General features: G+C 37.5%; 3 protein-coding genes across 6 annotated transcripts; 2 read left to right on the top strand and 1 right to left on the bottom strand.

The window, feature by feature from the left end:
• The first annotated feature begins 1,282 nt into the window (after nt 1-1,282).
• LOC121974851 (eukaryotic initiation factor 4A-1-like) lies at nt 1,283-4,058 on the top strand. 2 transcript variants are annotated; one of them, XM_042526113.1, is made up of 5 exons: nt 1,283-1,438; nt 1,839-1,908; nt 2,025-2,131; nt 2,235-2,665; nt 3,274-4,058. In XM_042526113.1, exons 2-5 carry the CDS (start codon nt 1,841-1,843, stop codon nt 3,907-3,909), a joined length of 1,242 nt encoding a protein of 413 aa, XP_042382047.1. In that variant the 5' UTR covers nt 1,283-1,438; nt 1,839-1,840; the 3' UTR covers nt 3,910-4,058. The 2 variants fall into 2 exon arrangements, with proteins under 2 accessions (XP_042382047.1, XP_042382056.1); XM_042526122.1 differs by having other exon boundaries at nt 1,284-1,434.
• Nucleotides 4,059-7,019: 2,961 nt separating this feature from the next.
• LOC121974830 (serrate RNA effector molecule-like) lies at nt 7,020-12,960 on the top strand. 3 transcript variants are annotated; one of them, XM_042526100.1, is made up of 12 exons: nt 7,022-7,530; nt 7,613-7,704; nt 8,663-8,717; nt 9,837-9,911; nt 10,095-10,169; nt 10,270-10,317; nt 10,499-10,567; nt 10,637-11,443; nt 11,525-11,573; nt 12,038-12,300; nt 12,377-12,553; nt 12,673-12,960. In XM_042526100.1, the coding sequence occupies exons 1-12, from the start codon at nt 7,118-7,120 to the stop codon at nt 12,731-12,733; spliced, it is 2,184 nt and encodes a 727-aa protein (XP_042382034.1). In that variant the 5' UTR covers nt 7,022-7,117; the 3' UTR covers nt 12,734-12,960. The 3 variants fall into 3 exon arrangements, with proteins under 3 accessions (XP_042382037.1, XP_042382026.1, XP_042382034.1); XM_042526103.1 differs by lacking the exons at nt 12,377-12,553; nt 12,673-12,960 and adding an exon at nt 11,754-11,844 and having other exon boundaries at nt 7,020-7,530; nt 12,038-12,197; XM_042526092.1 differs by having other exon boundaries at nt 7,021-7,530; nt 12,377-12,960.
• A 472-nt stretch (nt 12,961-13,432) lies between these two features.
• LOC121974813 (formin-like protein 1) lies at nt 13,433-16,858 on the bottom strand. Its single transcript, XM_042526065.1, has 5 exons — nt 15,907-16,858; nt 15,731-15,819; nt 15,525-15,636; nt 14,099-14,151; nt 13,433-14,004 (listed from the first exon to the last, which is right to left on the bottom strand). The coding sequence occupies exons 1-5, from the start codon at nt 16,826-16,828 to the stop codon at nt 13,783-13,785; spliced, it is 1,398 nt and encodes a 465-aa protein (XP_042381999.1). The 5' UTR covers nt 16,829-16,858; the 3' UTR covers nt 13,433-13,782.
• Nucleotides 16,859-19,549: the final 2,691 nt, after the last annotated feature.

Raw genomic sequence — 19,549 nt, 5'->3', positions numbered from 1 at the left:
TGAGCTCGTAACTCTTTACCGTTAGTATTGAGCTTAAATAAGACGATGACAAATAACTAAAATTGAATTACTGATTTTGATTTTTTTTCTACTTTCATATTAATTAAATAGATAAAAATTATTTATTACTTTTAATATTATATATTTTTTTTCTAAATTTGGTTTTTTATAAAAAAAGAAAAAGAAAAATAGGGCATTAGAGAGTTTAGTGGGCGATGCACAATTCTATCCAAAAAGAATCCGTCTTGTCCTTAGGTTGGAATATTTATAAGATCTAAATATGCAAGATGATGTTTCGTGTGTGGAATAGAAATTACATACGGTTGCAAATTGGAATGCTTTTATTCTTCCTAACTCTCATTGCATCTTTAGAATCAAATAACTATTCTAAAGAAACTTTTCCCAATGTAATTCAATGTCAATGCCATTATCATGCCAAAAAGAGAAAAAAAGTAATCTTTAACTTTTGTGTCATTTTAATGTGGTTGTGGTGGGGTGGGATGGGGGATTACATTTCATTTTTTTTCTTAAAAAAGAAGCAATAATTTCAAAGAACAAAATCTAATGAATTGAGTGTGAAATGTGGAGTATCTTTGATTTGACTCCATAGTTATGGATACAAAGCTTGAGCTAATGGCACTCCTTATTAATTGATTTATTCAAATTGATATGTTAATGGCAAGTTAAGCTCCCTTCTTTGTTTACTCAAATGTAATATACTAAATTCAAACTCAAACTTGAGTGAGAATTAGATGTGGCTAATTTATCTATAGTCCCATCAACTTATCACTTCTTTGGTGCTATCTCAAGTCATAAAAATAGTGAAATGGAAAACTAATCAAAGCCAACCATTTTAAAATTAAGGTAGAAGTCTACTTATGAAAAGCTAACAATGTGAAAAGTATGTATTTGTGTAATCTTTTTAAAATTTAGATTATTAATTTTTATTTCAAAGTGTATAGTTTTAATAACACTGTTCATTATTAATAGATTAGGATAATATGGGGTATAAAAATCACCTTCCATTTATAATAATAATAAAAAACAAGGATTTCCCGATAATTTTTGCAAAAAAGGTAATTTTTTAATTTTAGAATTATTATAAATATGGAATTAATAAAGATTAAAAGTGGAGAGCAAGATCCCATGAAAGGGCGTGTTTGGCGGATGAGAAGTAGCGCTAGATTTGCTCTCACAACGTTGATTCTTAATAGGCCCAATTGTCGCAGCCCTTTTCGGCCCAATTATCTCGGTCCAAACGAAACCCTAAATAAGAACCACCGCCGTCGCCTCTTTTGCCTTCCCCACGCGGTTCTGCCTCTTCCTCGATCGACCTCCTCTGCCGTTGAATCCGAGCTCCATCTCGGGTTCATCTGCTAACCAATCGCTCTCTTTGCCTCCGTTTCCTCGGTTCTTCTTCGATCTCTCTCGCAGGCAGGTGAACAGCTACCTTTTGATTGTTGCGTGATCGCAGATTTGTTGTTTATGGGCCTCTTTTGTTTGTATGTGTGATAGCTAAAAATTGATCTTTGCTTGTGTTTTCCGTTTTCGTCAATTGGATCAGTGTGCGATATGGGATAACCGGTTTTTCTTCTCGTCAACACGGTTTTTTTTTTAACAAAAGAATATCTAACTTTTGATATTTTGTTCATAAAAAAATGGATTGTTGTTGCTAGGATGGGTTTGCAAGATTTGCCCACTGTAGAAATTACCTGTTTTCAACTTTATCGTTTTCGTTAATTCTCTGAGCATTGCTTTCCTTGGTTTGATTGGCACATGTCTAATGCATGCCGATTATGTAATCTTTCAACTGCCCGTAACTGTATGCATCTTTGCAGATATGGCTGGATTGGCACCAGAAGGATCACAATTTGATGGGAAGCAATATGATTCTAAAATGAGTGAGCTGTATGTCATCTTAGCCATCTTTTAGTTGATTCTTTTTTATTCCCCGTCCATTAATATTTATTAAGTCGTAGTTGCATATACACGTTTGTTATTTTTTCCTCATATTGTTGATGCAGACTTAATACTGATGGACAAGAATTCTTCACATCGTATGATGAGGTTCATGAAAGTTTTGATGATATGGGGCTTCAAGAAAATCTTCTTAGAGGCATTTATGCATATGGTGAGACTGAATGCAACTTTTTAAAGTAAATTATCATCATACCAAGTGCTTATTAAATAAAGATGGTTTGAGGTCTGAGAACTATAATTTCCTGTTTTTACAGGTTTTGAGAAACCTTCAGCTATTCAACAAAGAGGAATAGTTCCCTTCTGCAAGGGACTTGATGTCATTCAGCAAGCACAGTCAGGGACTGGGAAAACTGCAACTTTCTGTTCTGGAATTTTACAACAGCTTGATTATGGGTTGGTCCAGTGTCAGGCCCTGGTACTTGCTCCTACTAGAGAACTAGCGCAGCAAATTGAAAAGGTTATGCGAGCTCTTGGTGATTATCTCGGTGTTAAAGTTCATGCCTGTGTTGGCGGGACTAGTGTAAAAGAGGATCAGCGGATTCTTTCAAATGGGGTGCATGTAGTGGTGGGTACCCCAGGTCGTGTGTTTGATATGCTGAGGAGGCAATCCTTGCATCCAGACTACATTAAAATGTTTGTCTTAGATGAGGCAGATGAAATGCTCTCCCGTGGATTCAAGGATCAGGTTGGTATAATACTTTTGAATGCACATTTCAAGTAACACCGAGCAAATAGCCTAAGATTTCTGATTTGTGGTTCGCATGTTATAATCTAAGTCTCTTCTTTTGATAATTTCATTGTGTAGCATTGATTTTGTACAGTACACTCTAATTGTCATCATCTCTGTATCGTGGAGTGTATAATCTTTCTTAATACTTTACTGACTCTAGGAATGCTAGTTTTTTATTTCATTTTGTTGTTTCTTAAATAGAATCATTCAATTTTGTTCCAAACTTTTTTAAATAGTCACAGTAGTTGATGTTCTTGAGTATCATCACCAGCTCTGAAATCCAATGCTGTATCAGCTATTAAGAGCTTAATCTCCAATATTTATCTATTGCCAGATTTAACATATTTGTAAGATTTTGAATTATAATTTCTGTGTTAAAACTATTTACTCTATGGTTGGTACTCATCACCCTGTCTGGTTACACTGGAATATTATTTATCTAACATGCTTAATATCGTCGCCTGCTTATGCTTGCTCAGATTTATGCAGAGTGTTGCTTTGCTTATCTATAATTCTTGCAACTTGATGTCTAATTGATTGACTAATTGATTTTATCATTTCAGATCTACGATATCTTCCAGCTTCTTCCTTCTAAAATTCAGGTAGGTGTCTTCTCTGCTACAATGCCTCCTGAGGCCCTTGAGATCACCAGGAAGTTTATGAACAAACCTGTCAGGATCCTTGTGAAGCGAGATGAGCTTACCTTGGAAGGTATTAAGCAGTTTTATGTCAATGTTGACAAGGAAGAATGGAAACTCGATACACTCTGTGACCTCTATGAGACACTGGCCATCACTCAAAGTGTCATCTTTGTGAATACTCGGCGAAAGGTTGATTGGCTCACTGACAAGATGAGGAGCAGGGATCACACTGTCTCAGCCACACACGGAGACATGGACCAGAACACTAGGGACATCATTATGCGTGAGTTCCGCTCCGGATCCTCTCGTGTGCTAATTACAACTGATCTCCTAGCTCGCGGTATTGATGTCCAGCAAGTCTCGCTCGTCATAAACTATGACCTACCAACACAACCAGAGAACTATTTGCATCGTATTGGACGAAGTGGGCGATTTGGGAGAAAGGGTGTTGCCATAAACTTCGTCACCCGGGATGATGAGAGGATGCTTTTTGATATTCAGAGGTTTTACAATGTTGTGATTGAGGAGCTGCCTTCCAATGTCGCCGATCTCATCTAAGGCATTGCCTCTCATGTGTTATGAGATTTAAGCATTTTATGCTTTGTAGGATTATGGTGGTGTTCTAGGTGAGTATCGACTTCATCTACTTTTTGTGGTAATGTTCGAACCAGACTTTTATTTATTACAAACTTTAATTGTTTTGCAAATTTATCCCAATCTTTTATTTGTTTTTGTTGCATACACAATTTATACTGTTTTTGATATATCATATTGGTGGTGTGATCAATATTTGACTATGTGCTAATATTTCAAGGGGCTCTTGGATTTTTTTCTTCTTTAAAGCATCTAAAGAGGGGCTCTTAGAATTTTTATATAATCAACATTTCAATGTAAAATAATAAAAATATTGCTTTTAAAAAATATAAGTTTAATTAGTTGATTTATTAGTGAATAAGGAAAAATATCAACAACATATCTTATTTGTAAAATTTAATATTTAAAATTCAAAAGAATCCCTATTTTCTTCTGATGAAGAGTTCAACCCAAAACACCTCAACCCGAACCCGAACCCGACCAACCCGATCAACCCGAACCCGACCCATATAACCCGAAAATCCGATTCAAAACGACTTTTTTGGGCTATTTTCCCTATAATTCTTCACTTTTATCTCAATATTCCATCATTATCATACAAACATGATATTAATATACATAAAAACATCTAAATTTTTAAAATAAAATTTGATTTAACTCTAAAAAAACCCACAAAACCCTATATTTAAGCCAACCCGGGTCAACCCGGGTCAACCCGAACCCAACCCGACCCAACCCGAAATTTTTTTACTCTCCAACCCTCCAACCCGAACCCGAAAATGCCCAACCCGAACCCGATTTTTTTCGGGTCGACTCGGGTTGGGTCGTCGGGTCGGGTTCATTTTTGACACCCCTATGATGAAATACGTGAAATGAATAAATTTTTTATCATATTTATTTTCTTTTCATTGTTTTTAAGAATTATATATATGATTATTATTATTATAAATAATGTTATTTCCATTTTTTAATTAGTACACATAAAAATAAAAATTTATTCATTTCCAAATATTTTTTTTATTTGATTCTATTCAAATCCAATTTCCTTAGCTAAAATTAATTATTAAAGGTCACATTCTTATTCTTAGTAAGATTTTATAGTATTATAAAATTCGACGTTTTCTTGCTCTCGTTTTTTATGAAAACATTTGTTTTAGAAAAATATAGATTTAAAAAGTTATACCAATATGTTTCATTAACTTTTTTAATAAAAAGTCAAGCTTTATTAAAAAAAATGAAGATTTTGATAATTCAAACCTAATGAATTAATTTGTAAAAATAATTTAAATTTGGAGATATCAAAAATAGGATATAGAAATATTTTTTAAAAAAATATTGTAAAAAGTTGGAAGTTTCTAAGATAAATAAGGGATTTTTATAAGAGTGGGCAGAAGTCTTAGAAAGTTTTTTTTTTACAAAAAATTATTATAAATTTTTCATTAAAAAAAACTCTGCAGAGGTCTGCGGGCCCGTTAATATAACGGTACTACATTATTTAATAGAATATGCATTCAATAGAATATAGATAATCTTAACCACAATAAGAATAATCACTTAAAATGATTAATACTACAATCAAAAGTCTAAACCTTTTATAAAATATAGTGCAAATAAAGACCTTTAGAAAATAAAAATAAAGGCCCGGATAAAAAGACGCTTCTTATTTCATTAGCGCAATACCAATTAAAACTACACAAACATTAATTAAAATTATTGATGTTAAGTGAACTATTTCAAAGTCAGTCAAACTGTTTCACCATTAATTAAATCATTTAAATTTAATCAAAATTACTCCTGACAAACAAAATAGTATAATATGTTTCGATTAAAATTGCTTCAAGTAATCAAAACTATTCAAACGCAGATTAATTTTCCTTTTATTCTTTGTTTTTTGGCAAAATTAAATAAGATGAAGAAAGTAAGCCCGAGCCGAAAGTCAACCGTGGAGATTCTCTGTATCATTTTTTGTTGTTATTCAGAGAATATTCCCTTTTCATATATTGATGAGGATGAATGATCCTTACCTATTTTACAAATAGGGACCATGTATCTCCATAATACATGAAAAGGAAATATCTTCTGGATCACAAAAACGGTCCAGAGAGTCCGAGCTCCTCTTTCCCTCATCGGAAATCTCTTCAATTTTCTTCCTTTTCCGGGATTGTTTTGCATATAGGCTGCTCCACTTAGTGCCAGCTAGCGGCGCCATCGCCTGGGTGCGTTCGGGTTGTCCGCCTCACCGGCCACGCGGAGGATCTACGGGCGCCGATGACTGCAGGCAATGGCAGAGCCAGGATTTGTAGCCCGCCCGGGCTACAAATGTCCTCCAAATGGGTACCCAGGCTGAGACCCCCTTGCTCTATTTAGGAATGGAAAAAACAAGGCAGTCAAAGGGTAAAATAACACAACTTTAGCAAGGTCCCCCGGGCTATAGCCCGGGTAGCCTAAAGCCTAGCTCCGCCATTGACTACGGGGGAGCTCACTGGGCGGCCCCCTCGACCGTGCTCGTCTCCGCCGTTCACATCGCTGACCTTGCCTCCGCCCGCCTTCGGCCGGACGAGGCAGGTAGCGTCTACTTCCTCCACGCCGAGTCCTCTGCCCTCGACCTCGTCGCAAACATGCGCCACCCCCTGGCCGCCTCCAAGCGGGTCGGGACGCCCGTTGCTAGGCCGGCCGTTCCGTCCCCGAAGACGTGGCCGCGCCCCGGTGCATGGGTGTCGGAACTTGACCCCATTGCAGAAACGGGATTTTGAGAAGCAACAGCATTGATTTAATTGCTTGTTTTCTGGGGAATATATAAATTTGTGTGTTTAAATACCTAGACATTGTAAGCAAAGCAATGAACCTAGTGAATTTGTGTGGGGAATATATATAACTTCCATTTGTATTTTATTTTATGGAGCAGACGAAAGAAAAAAAAGTGATACAAGGATCCATTCCCTACTATTACTAACGACGTTCTCAATTCGTTGTCGGATCCGAATCTAATATTTCAATTTATCGGATTCATAATCGTATGAAACCCGAATCCTGAAAGCTTCGTCTCTTCTTCTTCTGCTTCTCCGGCTACCCTTTATTTACAGGTTTCATCTCTTCGATGACGCCTGCAAACTTCCCTTATTAGAATCTCTGCTAGGGTTCCTCGACTCTCCATCTCCACCTTCTCCTCTCCATGGCGGAGGTCATCGAGGCACCTTCCGAACCCATCGATCGCCATTTGGATCGCCAGCCGGAAAGTCCCTGCGGAAGATCTACCTCCCCTCTTCCTCCTCCTCCTCCTCCTCCTCCTCCTCCTAAGAAGAGGGATTTAGATTCCAGGGAGAGGATGGATGACCCCCAAGATACCCGTGACCGCTCGCCGCCTATTCCCCCGCCTGCTCCATCAGGGGCTCCGAGGGGCGACAGGAATCGGGAGTATCGTCGCAGGAGCAGCCCCAGTCCTCCTTCGTACCGCGATCGCAGGCGCTCGCCTCTCCGACGGTCTCCTCCTCCACGGGGGTCATTTAAGCGAGCCAGGAAGGATGACGGTGGATATGACCGTCGTCGCGGTAGCCCCAGAGGGGGTTATGGGCTGGATGACAGAAGGTGAAGTTGGACTGTGCTTCTCCGGTATATCACGAGATTCAGTGCAAGGTTTCTTAGATTTCTTATATACCTAAGGTTCTAGGTATGGACATGATTATGGTGGTGGATATGAACGGGGTGGAGGAAGATATTGTGATGACAGACCTCATGGACGTTATTTAAATCGTACGGCAGGTAATAATCAATTGATACGCTAATTTTATGGGTTTGACACTTACACAAGGTGCACTTATAAGTGCCATATATGCATTATCCACTCCTGCTCTATTCCTTCTGGGATTGAATGAGATAAAATTCTAGTGAATTGGGTGGTTTCTATCTTACAGGCTATAAACATATAAAAAGTATGAGCTGGAATGAACCTTCTCAGTGTGTAGGTGTGTTACAACTTGGCATTCACCAGGATAACAAAGCTGCGGCACTGCATATAGCTGTTATACTTGAAAGTCTATATAATGTCCTGATGATGCTGTGACAAATATTCAAGAATTTAAGCTATATTTGCATACTATCGCATGATAGGCAACATGAAAGATATAGTTGTCTTAGGAAAATATGGATGGAGTATAAAACTAAGAGGTGTTTCTGGTCTTTATTAAGTAAGGTACATAAGGGAATCAGGTCTCACGTTTCATCATTGAATCTATATTATTGACTGATAATATAATTCTTAAAGTGATAGATAGGTTTTGCATAGAAATAATAATAATAATGGGGCAACGCACGACTGACAAATTATCAACTCCAGTTTAAATTGGAAATAGAAGAAAATATAGATAAATTTCTTGGGGGTACGTCATGTTCTCTAAACTCATGTTGGATAAGTGACTTTTGGATGAATTTATGTTGAAATGAAAGCTGACAATTATACATGACATTTAGTTTAAAATTATTGTTCAATACTTGAGATTTATTGAGTTCAGCAATTGTGCACGTATCTATGTCTCAGGCAACTACCATCTAAGCTAATTAATTTCATCATTACTAATTCACCTATTGTGTTTCATCTAATTAATTGCTTTGTTATGTCAAGATGCTATGTTAATAATGCTGGTCAGCTCATTAAGGTTGTGAAATCACTTCTATACCATTATTTCTGACTTTTTATGTTTTTTTTGTGTTTACTTTTCAGATTGTCCTGATTCAGGACATGATGGCTATGTTGATGGCTTTGAGGGTGCTCAAAGGTTTTTTTTGTTTGTTTTCTTTATAGTGATTTATAAATTTTTTAATTTAGGAATATTAATTGCTGTCATGTGTTTCTAGAATTCTGTTCTTACTCTCACAAGTTTTATAGATTTGTTTAGGGAATTTCCACCAGCATATACCACTTGCTTCAAGTTGCGATTATGTTAGTAGTTAAAGGCCCTTGTTAGTCTAGTAACTGATACAATTTAGATAGCTAACTATTTAGTCATATATCTTATGTTGATGTTTGTATGCTGGTACCTCCACCTTCTGGCTTATATTTCTCAGTTTGTTGACTTTATCTTGTCTTCAATGCTTGGTGACACAGCCACACTATGAACCTTGTAACTTCATCATCACCTTAATGTTTCTTGTGTAGATTTGAATTCTCTCTCTTAGTGCCTTCATTCTCAAGTTTTTTAGGCTATGAGAAAGGAACTCTGTTCAATGCTATGCTTGATCAAGATCAAGCAACTTTGATTGATCAGTTAGTCCATGATCACCCACATGACTGGAGTCCCTGGATAATATGAACTACTAGTCTAACCAAAAGCCACACTGGTTCCACAATTTGTGTTGGCCATATGGATCGTATTGCATCAGTGAACTGTATGCAAGTACCATTGATGATCATCATGTCAGCCCCAACTATTTTTGTTTGACTATATAGATTTGATCCCTCATTGGATAATAAAACGGAGTCACTAAATGATCCAAGTTGACCCTTTAGTGCTTTCTTCTTTTTTATTTTCTTCAATACCTTTACCTTCCTGTGACGGTTCCCACAACTCTTATCAGATGTTTAGGAGGTGATGCAAGAGAAATGGATAAAATTTGCTAAAGTGAGAAAAATAATTTTTACATACAAATTAATTGAGGAATAAAGTATAGATTGTAAATTATTTTATTGTCTTCATCTTATGTTCTTAGGAATAAAGAAAAAAACGTTACTCTGAAAGAAGGAAAAAAATTTCTATTCTCGCTTCACATTTTTCTCCCTCTGTGTTTCACTTTATTCTCTTAATGCTAGATACCTTTGATTTATTTTCTCAAGAAAACTGAATTGGTTTGCTGATTCCTTTTTATAATATTGCATAATCTATTGTTTATTCTTCCAGGGGAGGTCTGATGTCGTATAAACAGTTCATCCAGGAACTTGAAGATGATATTTCACCTACTGAAGCTGAGCGCAGGTACATATCAGAAGCAAAGTAATTGCATGTACCAAGTGAGTTTTTGTGAAGCACCGTCGATGATGGCACTAATTGCTAATCTTTTAAGTTTTACTTATTCAATGTTGGATTGATTTTTTATGTTGATGAGTTGATTAGTTGTTCAGCTAGTATGAACATTTTATCATAATTCTGATCATGTAGGTATAAAGAATACAGATCCGAATATATTTCCACTCAGAAACGAGCTTATTTTGAAGCTCACAAGGAAGAACAATGGTACAACATGCCTTTTGTGTAAAAATTATTTTAATATTCAGATTGTGTTATACCTCTGCAGGCCTTTGCATTTTGTAATTTATTTTACATATTGGTGTAGGTTGAAAGACAAATATCATCCAACTAACTTGGTGGTTGTGATTGAGAAGTAAGATTTGTTTTATGTAATTAATTCTAAATAAAATTCTCTCTCTTGGTTGTGTTGTTAGTAGAATTTCCTTCCCCTTTGTAATTTTGTGTTTCAAGCTTTGTCACACTGGTCATGATTTTTGTCGATATTCTGATCATCACATCTTTAATTTACCATCACAAGCTGCATGCTGTTACAGGAGGAAAGAACGAGCTAGATTTATAGCGAAGGAATTCTTGCTTGATTTGCAGAGTGGGACACTTGACCTGTAAGAGTTCTCACTCCTCTCTAGTTCTTGTGCTTCTTCTGAAAGAATGTTATTCCAATGCATCTTCAGTGGCCCTGGCCTAACAACTCCCGCATCTAGCAAGTCTGGGAATAGCAGTGAACCAAACTCTGAAGATGAGTCAGATCCCAGTGGAAAAAGGAGAAGATACAACAAGGGAACCACAAGAGAACACGATCAGGTTTCCGATGCTCCCAAGGCTCACATAGTTACCTCTGAGTCTTGGCGAACTCGAATGGACATCGAACAAACACTAGCCTTGGTCCATAAACTTGATCTGGAGAAGGGTATCCAGGATAATGTCCTCTCCAGCAGCAGGCATGATGTGCTGGATGCTGAGAAATCCCATGGAGGATCTATGGGCCCAATCATAATTATTCGTGGTCTCACCTCCGTCAAGGGCCTTGAGGGTGTCGAACTGCTGGATACATTGCTCACATATTTATGGCGTGTTCATGGTCTGGATTATTATGGTATGTCTGAGACATCTGAACCAAAGGGTCTTCGACATGTCAGAGCTGGCCCTAAGATTGCTGATGGAAACACTGCTGGAGGCTCAGACTGGGAGACAAAACTCGCTTCAGTATGGAAGGCAAGATTTCAAGGCCAGGATCCCTTGGAAACTCTGACTGCCAAAGAGAAAATAGATGCGGCAGCTACACAGGCCTTTGATCCTTTGGTGAGAAAGATAAGAGATGAAAAATATGGTTGGAAATATGGATGTGGAGCCAAAGGTTGCACTAAGCTTTTCCATGCTCCTGAATTTGTTCATAAGCATCTCCGACTGAAACACCCAGACCTTGCTATTGAGTTAACCTCGAAAGTTAGGGAGGAGCTTTATTTCCAAAATTACATGAAGTAAGCACTTAGCTTATCATCGTCCTTGATAATTATTGGCTTTTTATTCTCCATTAGTGACTGTATTTGTCTCTAACACAGCGATCCAAATGCACCCGGAGGAACTCCTATTATGCAGCAATCTCAGCTGGTATGTCTTCTTTGTCGTAATGTGGACCTAATTACTTTGTTGCTTTTTTTTTAGTGAATGGTAGTATGTTAAGTGCCCCTACATACAGACACCAATACACACATGCACACACGAGCTCCCGAATGCATGTATGGGCATATTCCTAGATGCTGTCTGATTAGGTGTTCCTGCACAAATCAGGTAATGGCATTGGATAATTTCCTCCTACGAGTCAACAAAATAACAAAAGAAGAAAGTCACAGTAGAAAGCATCATTTTTTTAGTAATCCAGGTATCGAGTTCTATAGAAAGCATCATTTTTTTTTGGTAAAATCGAGTTCTATAGAAAGCATCATTTTTTTTGGTAATCCAAGTTTCGAGTTCTATAGAAAGCATCATCTTGCCTCAATGGCATAAGATATTTGCACTTAAATTATCAAAATCATGACTTTTTATTGAGTTTACTCTTGTTTTGTTCTATGCAGAAGGCAAAAATACAAAGGCGTAGGCCTTTGTTAGATAATCGTTTGAGAGATGAATGCAGCAACCGCAGAGATTTCAACAGGCAGGATAGAGATGCTGACAAGCATGACAGGTTCGACAACTCCCCTCGTGACACCAATGGCCGCTCAGATGATCATCATCCTGACAAACCTTCATATGAAGTCTATGCGGGACAAAGTGTGCATGGAGCTTTCCCTGCAGATGTTCCTGCACCACCCATCTTAGTTCCTGTACCTGGTGCTGGGTTAGTGAGCGAATCACCGCCGTTCGATCCAAAATATACTACATTTGAGTGTTGCCCAATCTTCTATCTTTTACAGGCCGCTGGGTCCCTTTGTCCCTGCCCCGCCAGAGGTGGCGATGCACATGATGAGAGATGGTGGCGGACCATCATCGTTCGAAACTAATGGTGGCCCTCATGGTAGAAAAAGAAGGCTTGGTCTGTCTCCAATTGTTTCTATGCCTCCATTTCAACCAGATCCACGTCGCCTAAGAAGGTTGGTTGATCTTTCATCCATTTTACCTACATCAATGCAAATACTTGTGGCCCTTCTAGCTTTTCAGGCTTTAGTTATCTTGTTTGCGGAGCAAATTGTACCCTGTCATCTCCTTGCAGCTACCGAGATCTTGATGCTCCAGAGGACGAAGTGACTGTTATGGATTACAGGAGCTTGTAGCACACTTTAACCTGGAACATCCCATCAACCTTGTTCTCTTAGAAATGGTACAGTTGAAGCTGGTTGACAACTTGGCTTCCAAGGAGTTGCATTACCCACTTTCAGTATGCACGGAGTGCGAATCTCTTCATTTTTTCCATTTAACCGGTCCACCTTCCCGTTGTTTAGCTCCATTACTATACTTTGCAATCGAGAATTTTGCTAATATCATTCGATGACTTCTCCAAGCTCAGAAGTGATCAGAAGAATTTTGAATTGTTGGTTGATGAGTTGAACCAATGGTTCAATTGGTTGAATTTTATATCAAACCGAAATTGATTTGGATATTAATTCATTTGTTGAATTGCATAAATTTACAAAATTGTAGAAAATATATTTTGCATAATACTGATCGAAATTAATATAACTAATTTGCTAGGATGTCAAAATAAATATTTATTGATAAATATGACCATTACCAGGTGGTGGCTAAAACTATGTTGTACTAATGTCCCTATTTTTCTTCCGTAACTGTTTTTCATTTCAGGCGCCAAATTTAATTGAAAAACAGGGGGAACGGTAATAATATAAGCAAATATTCTTCAATCAAACCTTATCTAAAAATGTACAAAGAAATTGACTAGTAGAATTATTTATTAGGTGATAAAGCATATACTTTCCCATACTTTAAGCTACGAGGAATCTTCGAGGAGCAAACAATTTAGAAAAACAAAGAGAAATCTTCACATCCTATAATGTCATGCAGTTACGCTTGACAAATGCAAATTGAACAGGGCACCAAAAGTGCTTGTTTTCTACCCTCAACTAGCTCTTTTTGGATAAAAGAAAAATATGATAAAATCAGAACTTGGAGTTAGGAAATCATTTCCAACATTATTGCAAAACCAAACATCTTATCAAGAATGGTGTTCTTAGATGCATGATAACACGTATCATATACTGACTAGCTGTGCGGTCCGCCAGCATCAAAAAGCACATTGCAAAGCAGTTTCCACCTTGTAGCCTCTCCTCTCCTCTCCTCTCCTTGCCATCATAGATCAAATCTCTTTTCAGGCCTTCTGTTTCCTCTTCTTGTTCTTCTTCTTCTTCTTGCTTTTGTGCTTGCTTTTGTTCTCTGTATTGAATTTTGGTTTCTTATACTCTGGCACATCCTTGAGGTTGAGCTTTGACAACACCAGGCAATATGAATCCCAATCTGTTCTTCTGAGATACTTAAGAAGCTTCTTTCTGGTTTGGAACATCTGCACCAGCCCTCTCCTCGAGTGTTTGTCCTGTGATCCGACAGAAACACAATTTAAAAACAACAATGACATCCATGATCAATAATGCAAAGAAGATGAAGAACACTGCAAAACGCTTTGTTACCTTTTTGTGTAGAACATTGTTCAGGTACTTAATTTTTGTAGTAAGTAACGCCACTACACAAAAAAATCATAGTCAGCATGTTAAACATCTAGTGGCACGTAATTCACAACCATGAAACAAATTCATAGATTTCAAGAAAATCATTATATGGAGATTTTTGCTGAACAATAACAATAAATGAGAAAATATAGCAGCGACAAGTATTGAAGTATCCACAACATAAAACCCAACAGCCTTTGTTACTTGGACTCACCCATCCTCTCTCATATTAGTGTCCTAGGAATCGTCTTCCTAGGATGAAGATTGAGTGTGGAGAAGAAAGCAAGAAGAAACACGAGGACAAAGAGAAGAACCAGAGGAGAGACTTGCTTTGACTAGGAAGACGAAGTGGTGCTACGAATAACTTGTAATTGTTGGAAGTTGCTGACTGGTTAAATAATAACTAGGCAATGAGGGACGGAGAGGAGAGTGGTGCAATAAGATTCTGCAGTATGAGGATTGTGGGGAAGAAACCATGAAAAAAAAGAAGACAAGTCTAAAACATATCATTCTTCCTATATGAATCAAATCAACTCAATTTGGTTCATCATTGGTTCAATAATAAATCGTTAAATTTGGATCTGATTCACAGACAGTTCAAATCCAAGGCAAACTCAACTTGATAAGATAGTGTCTTTAAAGATTCCGTATTACAAACTATGCAGTGTTCATGGAGCTATCCACACCCTTAGGCTTACCTATTTGTTGAGAAACCATGATAGAAAGATAAAGGCAAAACATACTCCTGCTGGTAGTAATGTAAAGCACCAAGCTTATGGCCACACAATTATTTAACCTATCATTTCATGTTGCATGGTTGGCCTAGTCAAATTGACCAATTTGTCTATCCTACAAGCTCAATCTAGGACTTTGAAACAAGTAAATAATCTTGCATTTCATAGACAGGTGGAATGCCTTATTCTATTTATTAAAATAAGGAATAAATGAAATTGGATCGACATTGCACTAGGATGTGGACACTACCTTATGGGAGCATTAGAATTCACACATGGAATTGATTTCACTCTATTCTACAGTACCAAGCATAGTTAACCCAATGTTTGTTTCACAGAACAGGATTGATCAAGATTCAAGAGTAGAAAATTCTTATACAATGAAACAAAATCACATAAAAAGAACTTCCATTTGACCTGTTGCCAAATAGTTTTATCTAAAATATGAACTAAACATATCTTAATCAGGCAATTTTCGTTTAACTAGTGTTGTTTTTTATAAACAAAATAATTCATTTATACCTTGACAATTGATAACACATCATAGCTACCAATTTTTTTTCATAGCCATAGCTAATGTTCTTTCAGAAATTCAGATGGTCAACCAGCTGTTGATTTTGAGGCATCTAAAATGAATAGCTCCAAATTTTTACCTTGAACCCTTACAGAACCACAATCCGATTCAGACATTTTAAATTCTTCTCTGACCCCTTTTAGCTCCAACTTCATCTTCTCCGCAGAAGACATGTTATCAGGATGGAAATACTGCAATAAACAAAATTTATTAACACCAAGGAAGTGTATAATATTGATAGATCAAGCTAGTAAACCAATCATAACATAACATCATGATTTTAACCTTCTCTAAGAGATGTTCCTGAGGGGGGTTTTGCATGAACTGTGGTAAAGGTTGCCCAGTAAGATTTGAAAGGATTGTTAATCTCTGAACTGCTCAAATATGAATACAAGTAATTATATACTTGCAATGACTAAGAGATGAAAAACGAAGAGCAAGCCAGTCAAAGAAAGCCTTACTATTGGAGTTCTTCTTGGTTACTGACTGACTGATTGACGCTAGGCTATCTCGGAGATCCCTGAATGATAGCCCACCCAACCTCATTTCCGATTCTTTCTCTTCTGCTTCCCTCAGCTTAGCCAGCCTATCATTCAACTCTGTCAAAGAGAATTCCTTGTTGCCCTTGTCAGCTACTTCAGGCCTCAGCATGCGGAGCTTCTCCCCCAACTCATCATGGCTATACGACCTTAAAAAATCTGTCCTTGGACCTTTTTTGGCTTCTCCCTGATCGGCTTTCTCCCTCAACTCTTTCCCGAATATGGATTCGGGCAAATTTTCTCCTCCGAGGATAGACGGGCCTTTCTCCGGCTCGCCTCCACGGATCCGAGTGTCTTCACGGAAGGGGCTGAAATTGAACGGTCTTGGAGGGAAGCTGTCTCTCCGAAGGCCGCCCGGCGCGGACGAGTCCCTAAACTGGCGGAGGCTCTCGCGAATGCTGTCAAATGACAACCCTTGGCTCTTCCTGTCAGCCATATCGTCACCGGCCTTCGAAATAGTGCTGCTTTTGAAGATCTCCTGGAAGGATAGGGAGGGAGAGGACGCGGGTCGCTCACCGGCGGCGGAAGGTCCACGGAGGCGGAACTCGGCCAGGTGCTTGCGGATATCATCAAGTGAGGAGGGTTGGGAACTCGGAGAGGAGAGAGGCGGAGGTGGATCGGCTGGGATCCGGCGGGGAGGGGCGGGAGGGGCCTTCAGCCGTTCCTTGATATCACTGAATACGGAAGAGTACGAGGAGCGAGGAGAGGGTGCCGAGGGCTCGGAAGTGTCTGCATCGGCATCGGGAGGGGGAGGCGGCGGCGGCGACGAAGAGGATGAGAACGGGCGGAGAGACCGGAGAGGTGTTAGGGTTTTAGACTTGAGTTTGAGGTAGACAGCCGCCATGGCGACAGAACTCTCCGCCACATGTAGTCAAAAATTAAATAGGGATGCAATTTACTGATGGATTTTTTCAGGGAGGTCCACACTCCACACCCATTTTCTCTAAGCACAGCTCATTTTCTAAATACATCTAAATTTTTTTAACAGAAATTGTTTCTAAATACGCCCTATAATATTTCTATTTTATCTTTTATAAAAATCCTAAAAATCTTCTAAAAAAAATATAGCATAAAAAAAAAAACAAAAAAAAAAAGCAACTTCAACTTTCTCTTCCACCTACTTTTCATCTCTCTCATCTCTTTAGTACTTGAACATCAATTGCACTTGAATAACTTGATTTCTAATAATATCATCAAACACCAGTGCTCGTTCGACCTTTCATTTTGTTCTACATTATCATTACATATATAAAATTTTATTTTTATTAGATTTATATTTAGTTTTTATTTAGTATAGAAACTTACTTGAATTTGATATTTTTTTTATATGAAAAGACTTTAGGATATTGAGTTGTTAGACTTGTAAAATATATATATGACAGAGATATGATAAAAATTAAGAATTTTAGTCATGCGTCATTTGACCCTGGTCCGTCAAACACATTGCTGCTTGTTTGGTTACCATCGGTCAAACGCACTAAGATCTGTTTGGTCATAGTTCACCAAATGCAACATAATGTGTTCAGTCGATGACCACCGAACATAACTCATGAATGTGTTCAATTTATGTCTACCGAATGAAACACAAAACGTTCAACCTCTAGCAGCCGAACATAGATGGATTTGTTTTGTTGTGTATTTGTGAATACATTGTGTTTTGTTTGATTTTGAGTGACCAAACAGCTTCGTTTCTTTTAAATAACATATGTTGATTGTATATCTAATTCACTTATTTTTTATGTGCAGTAAAAATGCTAATGACATTTTTAAGGAGAAATAGACTAATGACTTCTAACAGATAGTGTTGAGAAGAGAGACTTATACAAGATATACAATAATCGCAAGAAGAGTTACAATCATCACAAGTACCCAAAAAGAGGTATCATCATAAGTACCACAATAAGAAGATATGCATGAAGAGGAACCTCCGCAAGAAAAATTTATCTTTAGAAATGAATGAGGGTGAAGGAGAGCAAGCTCTCATTGGAGGGAGGAATGAAGTGGTCCACATGATCCATTACTATTGTTTAAAACACACATAGCGTCAAAATTTTAGTTTGGTGAAGAGAGAGATGTGCTCAAATGTCTATGTCATACAATTAAATTATTACAATGGGACTTCTATTCAGGAGCAGTCCAAATGTGGAGGAGTCTCTTTAGGGACTCTCATCTTGATCAAGTGAGGGAGATGTTATACCAGAAGCTGAATAGAAATTTAATTGTTACTTTTGTGGAACGTTGGCAACCGGAAACTAATACCTTTCATGTGCTATTTGGAGAGATGACAATCACTTTAGACGACATGTATTGTCTTCTTGGTCTACTAGTGACAGGGATTCCATTATAACATACAAGCGATGACAAACCTTACATTGTTAATAGATTAGTCGATTGTTCAGTGTGACATTGAACGAAGTTAATAAGTCCTTGGAGGGTGCGAGGGGTTCATCTATAAAGTTAGAGTGGTTGCACAAAACTTTAGTCATAAATTTACTAACAATTATGATGATTACATTATAACATATTTAGCGAGGATGTATTTGCTTTATGTTATGAACTGCACTCTTTTTCCTAACAAGACTTGTACCTCGAGTCTCAACAGGCCTCTTGGATTTTTTTAGAGGATATAGGCGTGATACATAGGTATGCATGAGGTGCTGCTACTTTAACTCATCTATATCGACAGTTGGGGCTCGTATCTAGGATAGGGGTGAAATAAATTTCTAGATATTTGATCTTGTTGGATGTAATGAACATTCTATATGCATATTTGTTTTGTAATTTAATTATCTTGAATTTAATATGCTCTCTCACATGTATGAATGGATATATGAACATAAACCCAACAACTAGGCCTCCTCACGACCTACAATATAATGTTGGTGAACCACTTGCGATGAGGCGGTCACAACATGCACATGTTAAAGCATCTTTAGAAGGTGTATAAGCATATAGAGAGTGGTTGAATTCGCTTAGTTCGAATGATGTGAGTGTTGGTTAGTCCTAGGAAAATTGTATCGGTTCCACTGTATAAAAATTTTGTACAAGTGTCGAACCTTTCCTTAAATAACCTATTGTGTTCTTTAGAAGTTAAATTAGGAATCGCAGACGGAACTTAACATCATTGATTCCAAATTTAACTTATCTGTTCTTAATGGTTTAGATTTGAATTACAAGCGGAACTTAACACTATTGATTCAAATTCACCTATGTTATTAATTCCATTAAATATTAATTTCTAAAATTGGCTTCCAAGACTGCATGACGAGGCACATGACCTTTTTGGATATGGGAGCAATCACCACCGCCTAGACAAAGCCTTTTAAGGAAAGCTAATATTTAATTTTCTTAAATAACTCTAAGTTAACCAAAAAGAACAATCGAATCACAAATTCGAAAAAGAATAAAACACAAACTTGAAAAACTAATTCGAAAAACTAGATCTAATGCCTCTTGTGTTTGGAATTCATACAAAAGAAATACAACTAGTATGATGCGGAAATTAATTACTAATTATACCTTCCTTTGTAAACTTTAATGACCTCTTGATCTTCTACCGTATTCC

Source organism: Zingiber officinale, chromosome 1B (genome assembly GCF_018446385.1).
Source record: "Zingiber officinale cultivar Zhangliang chromosome 1B, Zo_v1.1, whole genome shotgun sequence".
In the NCBI taxonomy this organism is placed as follows: Eukaryota; Viridiplantae; Streptophyta; class Magnoliopsida; order Zingiberales; family Zingiberaceae; genus Zingiber; species Zingiber officinale.
Note: the sequence above shows the minus strand (reverse complement) of the source record. Positions and strands in the feature narration are given on the sequence as shown.

What these genes read in the sequence shown, in the direction of transcription:
- LOC121974851 (XM_042526113.1), top strand. Translation starts at nt 1,841, where the DNA reads ATGGCTGGATTGGCACCAGAAGGATCACAATTTGATGGGAAGCAATAT. An exon ending in GATTCTAAAATGAGTGAGCT is followed by an intron (nt 1,909 to 2,024) that starts GTATGTCATCTT and finishes TTGTTGATGCAG; the next exon opens with ACTTAATACTGATGGACAAG. An exon ending in CCCGTGGATTCAAGGATCAG is followed by an intron (nt 2,666 to 3,273) that starts GTTGGTATAATA and finishes TTATCATTTCAG; the next exon opens with ATCTACGATATCTTCCAGCT.
- LOC121974830 (XM_042526092.1), top strand. Translation starts at nt 7,118, where the DNA reads ATGGCGGAGGTCATCGAGGCACCTTCCGAACCCATCGATCGCCATTTG. An exon ending in TATGGGCTGGATGACAGAAG is followed by an intron (nt 7,531 to 7,612) that starts GTGAAGTTGGAC and finishes CTAAGGTTCTAG; the next exon opens with GTATGGACATGATTATGGTG. An exon ending in TTGGTGGTTGTGATTGAGAA is followed by an intron (nt 10,318 to 10,498) that starts GTAAGATTTGTT and finishes ATGCTGTTACAG; the next exon opens with GAGGAAAGAACGAGCTAGAT.
- LOC121974813 (XM_042526065.1), bottom strand. Translation starts at nt 16,828, where the DNA reads ATGGCGGCTGTCTACCTCAAACTCAAGTCTAAAACCCTAACACCTCTC. An exon ending in AACCAAGAAGAACTCCAATA is followed by an intron (nt 15,820 to 15,906) that starts GTAAGGCTTTCT and finishes ATATTTGAGCAG; the next exon opens with TTCAGAGATTAACAATCCTT. An exon ending in ACAATGTTCTACACAAAAAG is followed by an intron (nt 14,005 to 14,098) that starts GTAACAAAGCGT and finishes GTCGGATCACAG; the next exon opens with GACAAACACTCGAGGAGAGG.